The sequence below is a fragment of the Laetiporus sulphureus genome (genome assembly GCF_001632365.1).
Source record: "Laetiporus sulphureus 93-53 unplaced genomic scaffold LAESUscaffold_32, whole genome shotgun sequence".
Lineage (NCBI taxonomy): Eukaryota > Fungi > Basidiomycota > Agaricomycetes > Polyporales > Laetiporaceae > Laetiporus > Laetiporus sulphureus.
In genome coordinates this window covers 252,762-265,701 of record NW_024468541.1, presented here as the reverse complement: position 1 = coordinate 265,701, position 12,940 = coordinate 252,762, and the positions used below count along the sequence as shown (strand labels likewise).

At 55.9% G+C, this 12,940-nt stretch overlaps 3 protein-coding genes and 1 non-coding gene across 4 annotated transcripts; all 4 read left to right on the top strand.

Moving 5' to 3' along the window:
* The first annotated feature begins 57 nt into the window (after nt 1–57).
* Nucleotides 58–130, top strand: LAESUDRAFT_t67. The gene has a single exon. It is a non-coding gene; the product is annotated as a tRNA-Thr (tRNA).
* A 4,693-nt stretch (nt 131–4,823) lies between these two features.
* Nucleotides 4,824–7,137, top strand: LAESUDRAFT_751130 (uncharacterized protein; the record flags this gene model as incomplete). Its single annotated transcript, XM_040911648.1, has 9 exons — nt 4,824–5,007; nt 5,046–5,116; nt 5,289–5,567; nt 5,623–5,789; nt 5,834–6,104; nt 6,357–6,597; nt 6,641–6,788; nt 6,835–6,885; nt 6,950–7,137. 9 exons carry the CDS (start codon nt 4,824–4,826, stop codon nt 7,110–7,112), a joined length of 1,575 nt encoding a protein of 524 aa, XP_040762238.1. The 3' UTR covers nt 7,113–7,137.
* A 105-nt stretch (nt 7,138–7,242) lies between these two features.
* Nucleotides 7,243–8,483, top strand: LAESUDRAFT_727975 (uncharacterized protein). The gene is made up of 2 exons (XM_040909334.1): nt 7,243–8,276; nt 8,336–8,483. Exon 1 carries the CDS (start codon nt 7,417–7,419, stop codon nt 8,236–8,238), a length of 822 nt encoding a protein of 273 aa, XP_040762237.1. The 5' UTR covers nt 7,243–7,416; the 3' UTR covers nt 8,239–8,276; nt 8,336–8,483.
* A 245-nt stretch (nt 8,484–8,728) lies between these two features.
* LAESUDRAFT_297622 (uncharacterized protein) lies at nt 8,729–12,527 on the top strand. Its single transcript, XM_040901879.1, has 7 exons — nt 8,729–9,196; nt 10,643–10,851; nt 10,948–11,050; nt 11,106–11,219; nt 11,293–11,469; nt 11,561–11,641; nt 11,716–12,527. Exons 1-7 carry the CDS (start codon nt 9,028–9,030, stop codon nt 12,261–12,263), a joined length of 1,401 nt encoding a protein of 466 aa, XP_040762236.1. The 5' UTR covers nt 8,729–9,027; the 3' UTR covers nt 12,264–12,527.
* Nucleotides 12,528–12,940: the final 413 nt, after the last annotated feature.

The window sequence follows — 12,940 nt, the reverse complement described above, 5'->3', positions numbered from 1 at the left end:
CAATTACGATTGTCACAAAATATCTATTTAGTATATACTAAGCGTGAAACTTTAGATTCCCGCTTAGCTCAGTTGGTAGAGCGCGTCACTAGTAATGACGAGGTCAGTCGTTCGAGTCGGCTAGTGGGAAAGGAAACAACGATATTTTTGCTCGACAGTTTGGCGCACACTGCCTGTAGAATCTTATTTTAGGTTTCGTCGACATCCATGCAGCCAACGTCGATGGACATCGGTAGGCAGTAAGTGCAGAGTATGTATATCTATTGAAATGTCCCGTTACAGATTTTGAAGGATGCTAGTTCTATTGAGCACAGCTTCTGGCCACTGGTCCCCTCCCGTATTAATTCGAAAATTATTGTACAGCAAACGTTTTATCACAAGCCCTCGATCTAAGCTGTTCAGATTTTGAAGAGCATTCGCACACAGAACATGATCCTGGGCTCACTGCAGACTTATCTCATGTAGCGGGAGCAGAGCACCGCTTCAGGTTAGCTTTGGCACTAGACGTCGATGGTCCTACTACCGAATTACTGCATCGTGTTCAGCATGGACTGGAGCCGGCCCTCACGAGTCACGTTAGTAAGATTTCCCTTGAAACCTCTGGCTTAGCATCTCTCAGACAGGTGACATGTCAAGGTCTGCCTATGGGAAGCGAGCCGTTCCTGTATAACAGTGACACAGTGCAACGCACCAGCGGCAGGATTGCACCAGACCGTGGCCTCCCGCCGTTGTTCGAGTGTTTAGCGCTTAATCAACGCCCCGATCAAGAAGACCTGCCAAGAGTCCATGGATGTCGGGGCCTTGAGGATTCCCGTATTGATACGAATCAACAGCAGCACGAACGCTCACAGAAAGCGAATCCGGTCAAAGAATTTTATGTGAGTAACGCCAATGCACTAACAGCTTCATTATGCCTTGCATTTTCGGAACGTTATTTTTGTCGCACGGTGGCGACCGTCCAGAAATGCAGGATGCTCTATATTCGGTAACTGTATTTCAGACAATTTCGGCTAGCCGATCAAACCACCGTTGTGCAGCAAGAGAGTTTCTTCAGATCCACCAAACGATGGAGACATATTAATCGGCTCCGAGATCAGCGGCGTTGTGTCAATGAAAATGGAATCAACGTGTTTACTGAAATCTCGATGGACACGCGTCTTGAAGTAGGATGGCCCGATATCACGCACGGTCTCGTTAGATTGCCATTATCAGGTCGGATAGGTCTTCAAGACCATGGACGCATTGCTCAACGAGGTATACGACCGAACGCGTCATGCGAAGTCTGACAGCCGCGCAAATTCTGAAGGCTCGGACGCTCGCCCACTGTTCTCGCGCCTAGATGCTGAATTTGATGCTCTGCTTGTTCCTTGGGTGCGACATGCCTGTAGCAACCCGATGGAGAATATATGATCAATTCTGTCCAATTGGATTTTTGGATGCTTGCTTACGTCGTGTAGTGGCTTACCACGTACATGAAATGCCTCCCACGATCGAGTGGACAGAAGGCTCAGGGACGGGTCGAGTGGCGCACAGGCCTATAACCGATGCTGACTTTTCTCCAAAAGCGATTCGCAGGGTCCGGTCTACGAAGGTCCCTCGACCGATGACAAGCGGCCTGATTCACTGAGATCGGAAATTCTGCATATGTATCGTCTACGGGCGAGTTCTGCATGGAAGGCGAAAGGCCTTACGTTACGATTGTTCGCGGGTCTCCGTATCCACTTTATACACTGGCCGTTGCTCAGCACCAGGCAGTAGTGAAAGAGGGTGGGGCTGCGGGTAACTAACCTCGTGCGACCCATGGACCCAAGATCGATCTGACTTTGAACCTTGTCTGGAACTCTTCCGAAGAGAGTGCGAGCTAGAACGTCTTACTATGAATGCGGAAGTAGAGTGCGTGGGGATGGACGACAGTTTCGGTTTGCTCCCTTCATGTGGGGTGATGATATGTCAAATAGGACTACGTCATGCGATCACGGCAGGAACGGGCGGGCAGTGCGTGGGGATGGCTTTAGGAATGTTATGGCTTTTCTGAGAGCTGAGACCGTGACATGTGAGTCCTGCATCAGGAAGAAGCACGAACTTACAATAAGCTTGTGTAAGGCCTACTGACTGTGAGCGCAATAGATCAGGGGGGGCTCAGGCTGACCGCAAGGAACCGAGGGGTGGACTGATTTGGTGCACCGAACGCTGACACACGCCCAGATAAAAGGTGATTGGTCTGCCGCGTTGCTTGTCATGTGAGAACTAGATGAGGCATACATATGACACGATTCAGTCTAACCGAAATTTGACAGAAAACATTACGTGTATCAGTGAGCAGCAGGATGACAGCAGTGCCATGTGCATGACGTGCTTGGCCAGTGGACGGTTTGAGCAGGCGATTCTCCATAGAATGGCCTGAGGGGCTCTCCAGCTCAGGGCGATGGGTTCGGACGGGGATTCAGAACTGCAGTTTCATATTTGCAAACTGCGGGCGGCTCTGCGCGACCGTTTCCAATTCTCCTAAAATAGGTGGATAAGAAGAGCAGCTCTCGAGTGAAATTACAGCCCCATACGAGCTATCGCAGACGACATATCAGCCTCGTGGTGTGCGTGGAACATCGCGATAGCAAGATGAACCATGGCTGCCGCCGAAGAGACGCCCGGGTGCCAGGGTACCGGATGAAAGCCGTGCCAAATGCATAGAGACGCTTCGAAGATGACTCGACAGGCATAAGCACGCGCTACGTGTTCATCATGCGTGCGAAGGGAAGACCGTGCTGCAGGTGCTGAGCGGCTGATGGATACGGCGAGGCCGCGATCCACGGTAACTAATTGAAATTGAATCAAGAGCAGCGTTGATGCATTCCACGTCGGCCAACCCAGTATCTGCGTTTAATTGTCGATATATAGTGCTGAACCACATTTCATATATGCGGCAGCTACGAATACACATGTAGCGTAGGGAGAGCCCACGGGATTGTTGGAGCCGCTACGAAGAGGCTGAATATCCACGAAGAACCGCTCAGGCAGGCAACTGGAGAAGATGGCGTAAGCGGCTCACCCTTGATCGTTCATCGGAGTTTCAGTACTTGTGGGAAGGGCATTTCAAAGAGGACCGGTGTTGAAGACGTGATTGACGATCCCTCGAAATAGAGGGAGCGCTGTCGATCGATAGACCTGCCGTGTGCTCTTGCGGTGGCGCTATTGGAAGCAAGTCATGGTCGTTCGATATCTGCAGATCCGCCGACCTCTAGCGGAACGTCTGCGTGAGTTCCCGAGGAAGCATCGCTAATGAAGGGTGATGAGGGCGACCGAAGGCCAACGGCGAAGAGGGCCTAACAGTCTAGATGCGGTAGGCAGCTCCATTCTCGGTTTCGCGTAGTGTAGAATTTTCACAACAGTGCAATGGATACGGAGACCAATGGCGAGGCTCATAGGCATTCAATTGTCATTGCGAGAGGTTGTACACGTATCGTGCAAGCCAATGTCAATGAACGGCCTGGTAGTTGAACGGAGACAAAGACCACGGTTTGGCATGCGTACGTTTCCTCGAGAGCCTTCAGTTCAATATGCCACTAGTATTCGCAACGTTCAAGCCGGAACTTGATGTCGGGAAGGAACAGCTTCTGTATACAAATAATCCTAGCCCAACGGCCTATCAGCGCTGCGCCATCATGATATGCATCCTAAAATAGCGGCACTGAGTGTATATCAACGCTGGCTGAAACATATCAGCGAAAGCGCCGCATAACGTGGGAAAACGGGACTGATGGCGGAAACAAAATGCTTACGCAGGAAGATGGCTACATGCTCTAGCAGCGAACCCACATTGAAACACATTGGGTCTGCAATTTCGCGTCCTATGGTGCACTCATTCTAGGCGCTACAAAGGTCGCGCTATTAGCGGAAGCGCCGGGAGACATTTAATCAAGCCCGATAACCTTGCGCCATCCAAGCGATCTTGGTACGTCGGACATACGCTCTCTGCTCCGTAACGACGTTCAAGACATGAAACGCTTATCTGGATACGGATCGCGCCTAATTAAATCGCTGAAAGGCAGCACAGTGGTAGCGACCTTGTTCAGAGAAGCGTCGGGAGAACCCCCGCGCGCAGGCCATAGCAACGGTCAAAAGGCGGCCTTGTTCCTTTCGCCAGCAGCCCAATCTGGCAAGGCGAAAGAGCCACGTTGCTTGACGAGGCCAGGATCAATTGGCGGCGGCCTCCGTGTTCCCTTCAGATATCAGCCCATTGTCGCACTCCCGAGCGAGCCTAATCCAGCCTAGCTGTGATCTGGTGAACCCTTGATCCAAGCGGCGAGCGAACTCACCATCAACGCAATAACAAGAACCAACTAAACGCAAGAAGCAGGCAATTGTAGCGGCCAGACCGAAGAAGCAAGCAAGCGCGGCACGACCTCGCACAATATGGCCATGACGGAACAGCCCACGAGCCGGCTCCACATGACGCACGGCGATCGCTGCGTCCCTGTCGCCCAGGGTCCAGCGCGCTTGCGACGAGCAGGCACTGAAGGCGAGCGTTTGTAATTGTAACAGATCAGGAGGGACGGTGCGGGCCATCCGCACGGGGACACTAACGTGGAACTAATGCGGAAATGAACCATACCGATATGGCGATCGCACACCCTGCGTACCTAGCACACACGCATCGTCAATCGGGCGATATGGCTTGGTACATGAGGAGGTAGAGCACCGCGGCCGGACGCCGTGCCAGTGTGGCCAGCGCTCCGAGTCACGCGACGGATAAGTGGTAGCACGGTAAGTCAAACAGCAGAGCAAAGCGTAATATCGCATGCGTTACGCCCACGAGTTGGTGTAAAATGGACGCCGCCGTGTTCGTTCCAGAACTGAAAAACGGGTGGAAAAGAAAATTCCTGAACAACCGCATCGTGTCAGAACATAAAAAATCTCATCAAGCTGACCTAACGCGTGCGAAAGTGCGCAGATCGTCAGGGCGACGAAATGAATTACCACTCCAGCGCGGCGGCGAGCGGGACTACCACAGTACCACCACCATCTGAGATGTGGCACGTCAACCCAAGACACCGTCGATGCAAGCGGTTTAGTCTGCGCGGGCGGCGCTCAGGGTTGCTCCTTTAAGGCAACGATTTCTGTGCGCCCTCGGTGCGGTCTGACTCGCCGGTGCAGCCTGGACGCAGGGCCGAGCTTTGCGCGTGCGATTTGAGTGACTGTCCGAGGCTAGAAATGAAAGATAACATTACACATCGCCCCCGCGATCTTCTCCATCCTTCGCGGGACCGCGGTCTACGATAGACTTATAACAGCGGCGCACGCCCGTTTCTCTAGCGACGCGGGGCACGACCACAGCACAGCGGCGGCGTCGAGCCCTCGGTGGGCCAGCCAGGATCCAAGTTCCGGGAACCAATGGGCCTGGGAAAGGCAGGCAGAGCGATGCCGTAAACGGGATGCACACGCGTGCCTGCGTGGTCCGTGTCTCTGTCACCTGGGACGGCTCGAGCCGGCCGCGCGCGGCCCTTCTGATGTTCTGGCGTGATCCACCTGATGAATGGGGTTTTCTGTGGTCTGCGCTGGTGCAGACTGCGGTTCTGATGAGTCCCGGTAGGTTTCTGCGTGCGCCGACGTCGACGTTGTCACAAGGCCGGCGTAGAGGCGGAGAGGGGCGGATATCATAGTATGCAGATGGACGGGAGGAGCGGCCGGCTTGTGCTGACTGTTCAGAGCGCAGCGGTAGGGATAGGGTGTTCGGCACCGGCATTGCGGATGAATGTTGAACGCTTTAGAGGCCGTCCTGTTGAACTATCGCGGTAGATCAGGGAACACTGGTATCTCCTCCTAAAGCGTGCGATAGATGGATTGGTTTATGGGGTCAATATCAAACTTCATTCCGCCCGCTGGCTGTGGAGAGGCGGGCTTCATTCTCGCAGGGCGTTCTTAGCAAGCTTTTCCCGCAGATGGCCGGGAGGCCTGCTCAATTCTCCAGATTCAGAAAATGGCCCAGCAGCCTGGCGGGCATTGATAATTGCCTACCGCCTTGGATCTCTGGAGAGCACGGCCTAACCACGATAAGAAATTCTGGTACAGCTAAGGATCATCTGTCAATGACGCTGGGGAACCAGCGGGTGATCAGTGCTAGTGATTATCGCCATCCTTTCCTACACCGCCTCTCCAGATATCCAGCTCCAGCGGCATGACATAAGGGAGAATGAGGACTTCTTTTGTGATGTGGTCGCGTCCATTTTGTCGCCAAATATGTGCAACGCAACGTGTTCGCGATGCTGCTCCGTGATGATAGACAGATGGCTTGGTAATTGCACTCGAGCGCCTGCAGATGCTGCGATGCTGCGAGATCTTTTCAGATGATTGTACCGTAGGCAGATGAACGAAGCGTGGTCGCGAGTTCAGCCAAGCACGCGGGTTGGCACGTTCCCAGGCGCGATGCACATGGCGTCTTCTTCTCTCTGCCCACTATCACGGAACGCATCTTCGCTGACTTGGGGGAGCGTATGCTGCGCTGGCTGACTCGCGCGAGGGGAAGGGGCGGAAAGATATCGTTCGGATTCGAATTCTCTCAGGCAAGTTCCGAGTTCCGACGCTCCGTTCTGACCCTTCTGCGTGTGTGCTCAGAGGCTGTCTGGGCCCGAGTGGCCTGATATAGCGAGGACGATCAGCGAGGCGAGGCGAGGCGTCGCAGGCGCCCGCAGAAGCAGCCCTGCTATCAATATGTCTTTGTCTCCCGCAGCCCCCAACCCTGCGCTCCAGATTTATTCTGTGGACACCGATCTCATGCTGTCCTGCACTACAGAGTGCGCAGGATATCCGGGTAATAAAATCCCACAAATCGCGATACAGGGTGAAACTCGAGAAGCCCCCCGTAGCCGATGCCGGCAAAGCACTGGGAGCGTGCGTGCGTGACTGTAGCGAATGGGCCGAGTGGCTACTGAGGGTGATGGTGGCGCGGCGCTAGCGTGGTAAAGGAAGCAGCTGGGGCTCGGGGGGTTCGGACGGGCATGGCACATGAGGTCTGCCTGCCAGAGTGGCACACAGGGCAGATGTATGGAGATGGGTGGCACACTCTGGGTGAAGGCGTGATATTGGCACACGTGCGGGCGAGTGGCCGCGGACAATGAGGGTGGGTGGGAGTGGCTCGGGGTTATGTTTACGGGCAACACAAATAAAAAAAGAGATTTGTGACAGAAGGAGGAGGAGATAGAAGACAGCTCCAGGCGGACGGACGAGACGGAAGGTTCTTAGTGTCTTACGTAAAATGTTTATCCAATTGGGGCCGCCGCGTGCTGCCGTAACAGAATACAACAACCTATTAAAGTGCGCAATACCACGCTCCACGGCGCGTCCTCTCCTCCCCCTCCTCGTTTGTTTCCGCCCCGGCCACTCCCCCCCACGGCCACCCCCCACGGCCACCCACTCTGCTCCATGGCCGTATTCGCGCCCTACGCGTATTCCGTCCCGCCCGCCCCAAAACGCCGCCGCACCGCGACCGCAGTCCTCGCAGGCGACTTTGACCCGCGTCCCGCGCGCGACGTGCTCACCAGCCTGCTCAATGGCGTCCCCGTAAACAAGGAGGTCGAGGACCGCGAGGAGGCGCGCAGGGTGCGGAAGAGGAAGGAGAAGGAGCGCGAAGGGGAGAGGGAGAAAGAGAGAGAGAAGGACAAGGATAAGGAGAGGGAGAGGGAGAAGGAACGAGAGAAGGAGAAGAAACGCGCAAGGCCCGGTCTCAAGGTCACCACCACGATCCCCATCACGTCCGGCTCGTTGATGCACGCGTCCGGGTCCACGTCCAGCACGAGCAAGCGGGCCCCGTCCGTCGTGCATGCCCCTGCCACACATCAGCCGCCACAGCCCTCGTCCTTCTGGCAAGCACGGCCCGCGATCCACATCACCGGCGCGCAGCGCTCCGTCTCCGTCACCCCGCCTCCCATGGGCCCGTCCTCGCCGCCGACCACGCCCGGCCCCTCCGTGTCCTCCACCGTCTCGGCGACGTCGTCCAAGCGGCTGTTCACCCCGGACGACGACGAGGACCTGCGCGGCGTCACGCCTGTCCCGCAGCCTCATCCTACACGGCCACGAAAGAAGCGCACAGCCGTGAAGAAGGGATGGAAGGGCTGGGTGGAGGGCTCGCCCCCGCCGTCGGAGAAGCTGATCAACCTGGACTCTGTGACGGTGCTGACGGAGAGGAAGACGAGGAGCGGGAAGAGCTTCGACGCGATCGGTGTCGGCAAGGACGGGTGGGTCTGAGGTCGGGTTGCGTGGTGGTGATGGCTGTGCGACGTGCGGTGAGTGCTGGCTGTTCGTCGCGCGTTTACGGTTCAATTGGGCTCATGCAGTGTCTCAGCCCCCGTGCCTCGTCGACGACGTTTGCGGCGGGGACAATAGGGCGTACGTGTCGGTCGCTCGTGCTGTGTCAAATCTTCCATCGTTGCTGTCATGAATTCGGAGGCGGTCAAAGGCCGCCTCTCATGTCTCTCCTCCGACGATATATACTCATGCTGTCATCTCATGCCGTATCTGAAAGTGCCTCGAGTCTGGGTTGGTTTCATCATTCGTGGTTCCGCTGTGCATGCATGCAATGCTGGAGGTCGGGTTCTGTCATCAAGCATTCTCATCTTGTACAATATTTTTCGTGTTGGAATGCAAGTCTGTGCGTAGAAGTATCACTACTGTGCCAATGTCGTGCTAGGGAACGTCCAACGCGACGCCGAGCACCTCTGCTGCGGAGACGAAGAAACGGGCGAGAAAAGCGCGTGGGAAAGCGTAGGCGGGCAGGAGCGCCGGCGACGGACGATCGGGTAGCGGTCGCGAGCGCTCGGGCTGGTCGATCACGCGCTCTGATTCCGCTCTGGTCCCGCGAGCATTCCTGCGCGGTCCACACACTCATTGCGCACTTTGACGGCAACCACGCACGATCTCGTGGCGAGCACGCCCTTGCACTGCACATCAGACATACCAGGCTCTCCAAGTCGACTCGGTGCCTACGCAAGCCCCGCTCACATCTAGTTCGACCTGAAGACGGAAGGTTGGACAGGGATGCTGGCGCATATACCCTTCCCCGCGCTCCCGGCGCCGCCGACATGGTTCCCGGGGCACATGCACGCCTTCCAGCGGAGCCTGCCCAGCTTGCTCGCGCGCACCGACGTCGTCCTCGAGCTGCGCGATGCGCGTCTCCCGCTCACGAGCATCAACCGGAACTTTGAAGGTGCGTTGCGCTTCTCTTTTTCCGTCTCCTCTGCACCTCGGCCTGGTTAGTCTGCTTGGGCGGAGGCGCGCCGGATTACGTGTTACAGGCGCCAAGGCCAAGTTCATATTCATTTGTGGGCTCGATGAGGAGGGTGGGATGTCTTGGGAGGGGTCGCGTGGTCTGCCTGCCCGCGGGAGGAGCGGCACCGAACAGCAGTGGACGGCAGGGAAGTTGGCTGTCATCCGCTTGTGTTCGGGCAAGGGTGCTGGCACTTCTCGCGCGAACCGCGCCCCGCATAAAAAAAGGAGAAATGAATAAGAAAAAAGATTGAGCGCGTCACGCGTCACGTATGTGACAGATGTGGCGGCGCGCGCTCGAGGTGGCGGAAATGTCCCTGGTCCTGTCCGACCCTCGCGCTCAGATGCGTTCTGGAGTGGCCTTTGGTGTGTGCTGCCCGCTCACACGTTGCTGGCGAGCGTACACGCAGTTCTGAGCGCTGGACGGCGATGTGCGCCCTAACGCGCGCTTGTGGGTGTCTTCTGAGAGATTTAAATATAAAAAACCACAAAGATCGCAGAAGTGGTCTGTGGGCGCAGCATCGTGGCGCTGGTTTGGGAACGTGTAGATGGAATGAATGACGAGCCGCGGAGTGGCTTGGGCTCCAGTGAATTGTTGTGGGCCATGCTGACCTCGTGCGGTGGACATGACATGTATTGTACTGGGAAGTCGTGCAGGGTGGTTGGCACGCTGCGGGTGGGATATTCATTCTGTGTGCAACATGTGGACGTGGGATGATGGGCTTGTGGATTGTTTTGGGGCAGCTGGGATGATCCGCCGAGGTGCCAGAGCGCCCGTTGCGTCGTGTCATAGCGCTTCCTGATGAGGGCAATCTTTGTGGGTAGCCCAATCCTCCGACCGTGAGGCGAGTCAACGCCTCTATGCGGTGGCTGTTACGTTATTTCTCGACGGGACTGCCCGGGTTATGACAGACATTGCCCTGCGCCTCAGGGGTTTTTTGCTATCGCGCTCATCGTATGCCCAACTAGTGCGTTGCAAGTGAGCTATAATCGCTAATTGTGATATGGCTCTGGAACTGGCTGTTCGAGTGATTAATGAAAAAATCAGTGTCTGGAGTGGCTGTGGGCTGAGGCGGTCCAGTGCGGCGCTGTCGGCGCAATTCGGTCGCTCTATAGCGGCCGTATCTCACGCACCATCAGGGCGAGTACACAGACCTAGTTGTCTCAGCTGATGGCATGTGTAGGCGTACTTGGGGACACCGATGAGTGGATAGTCGGTGTTCAGATGACGCACAATGGAGGGCCACCGCAGGTGCCTTGACATTCTGCAGTTACGTCGGGCCTCTTTGCCATAGCTCACTGCCTAATGATCTCTGCTTTTCTTCTTGTTTATCTCAGTCTTTTGATTTAACAGCTTGAATTTTATATTCATTTCCCCTCCTTTCAGGAGCTCTGCAAAAATGGAGTCTACGGCGTGGCCACACACCAACCCCCCCTGCCTTTGATCTCTCCATCGCGAATGCAGCCAGCACCAACACCGCAGGCACATCGTCCTCCGCGACCACATTTGGCCCGAACGGCACAAGTGGCGGGAGGATCTGCGAACGCGTCGTTGTGTTCAACAAGCGTGATCTAGTCCCCGAGTGGGGCATCGAGGTAGGTGGCGGACGCGCCTCACTCTTCCTTCTCATTTCCTTCTTCATATATTATACACAATGGTGCAGGTTGCTAATGAGCCACGTCGAATAGTAGCCCTTCCGCCGGGCGATGGCAGCCAAGTATCCTGACCAGCGGGTCTTCTTTGCGTCATGGCACCGCTCGCCGGATATCAGGGCGCTCAGCGAGCTGTTGGTCGGTAAGCGCTATACATTGAGAACGGGAGCGGTGTGATTTAATTAACCGGATAACAGACATTGCAAAGGCCAACCCAGTCGTGCCGGAGCTGAATGTTCTCGTGGTGGGTATGCCCAACGTCGGCAAGTCGACACTGCTCAACGCGTTGAGAAAAGCTGGGATTGCAGGGCGTGCGTTGGTGGTGTTTGTTTCCGGTTCTTCGAGTCCCGCACGCTGATCGGTTACTCCTTCCCGGTCGACTAGCCACTGCAAAGGCTCTGCGCACGTCGTCCCAGCCGGGAATGACACGCGTGCTCTCTAACCGCCTCAAGCTTTCCCAAGACCCGCTTGTATATTCGTACGACTCCCCAGGCGTGATGCTGCCCTTCCTCGGGAACGGCCAGCCCGGAGCGGAACGCGGTGTCAAGCTGGCGTTGATCGGTACGTCGTCACATAAATCTGAAATATTTGCGTGCCGCTGAGGTGCGGAATTGATGGTGATGGCATCTGAAACGCGATGTTGGCTGCGCAGCGGGTATCAAGGAGGGCCTGTACGACCCCGAGACGCTCGCGGCCTACCTGCTCTACCGGTTGAATATCCTCGACCCTGTGTGTGAGTGTCCGACCTTGTCGCCTGTCCCGTCCATGCACCTGACCAACGATTCTTCATTGCCGGTACACACGCAGCGCCAGCGTACCTACGGATCCTTCCGCCATCCAGCCAGCCGCAGGCTGACGTGCACTCATTTTTGGGCTTGCTGGCCGCACGATTGTGCATGCTGAAGAAGGGCGGCGTGCCGGACGAGACGCGCGCGGCTCTCTGGTTTATAAAGTGGTGGAGAGAGGAGGGTGGGCTGCTTGCTGCTTCCGCGCCGGCTTTGCCTGCGTATGCCGCTGACCGCAGCCTACAAACAAACCTGTCCACCGACGGAACCCATGACGACGCACTGGCTCTGCCTTCCGGTCCGTCACAACTACGGACCTACCGCCGCGGCTGGGGCTTCGACTTTGAGTGGGACGTCGATGTTGCGGAGGCAGTCGCGAACAGATACGATGCGGCTGCGATCCAGCGAAAAATGGAGGAGTGCATTGAGAATTTCGAGGAGGCGGCTTTGGAGGAGGAGCGGGCGGGCGGTGGATTGAGCCGTGCACAGGGGAAAAAGCGGGAGAAGGATGAATCGAAGGCGAAGCGGGTGGCGAAGATGAAGGCGAAGCTCGCGAACAGAGCGAGGTGACGCAGTGTGTCGGGTTTGTGGGAGGGATTCATGAGACGATCTGTGAAGGAGAAAAAAGGGGTGTATGACTGGATGTCTGCAGCATACTGCAGGGGATGGCAACGGAAGTTCGATGCGCAGGCCACAATAACGCACGCGCTACTGGTCGAGGTTTAATTTCGTCGCGCAGGCCACAATATCAACGCATGCGCTACTGGTCGAGGATTAACTCCTGCGCCTGGCCTCCACAGGACTCCTGCTCGAGGCGTTGTTTTCGTCGCACGGTTCTGCGGCCTTGCCGTTACAATGCGACACTCAACATATGAAACTAGTATCCCCTCTATTGTTATTCTCTTTCATTTGGGGGCATCTAGTACGACCGAGCTCTCATCCAACTGTCAAATTTGATTAATTATTGCTAATACTAACTCATAACCGTACCTCTGCTTAATACACTTGTCACATAGTAGCGTAACTACCGGCAGAATGAGCAATGGTAGCATGACGCTTCGCGATAGATAGTACAGAAGGCGATGTCAGTCACTGTGCATGATCCGTACCCATCGTCTCAGAACGTATCGAATTCTTGGCGATGGCGAAGCAACAGTCTTCTTTTCTTTCTCTGCTTCCATTTCAAGATTGCCCCGTTGCGTTAATTGTGATCCTCGTATAGGTGGGTTCTCTCAGACGTTCTCGCA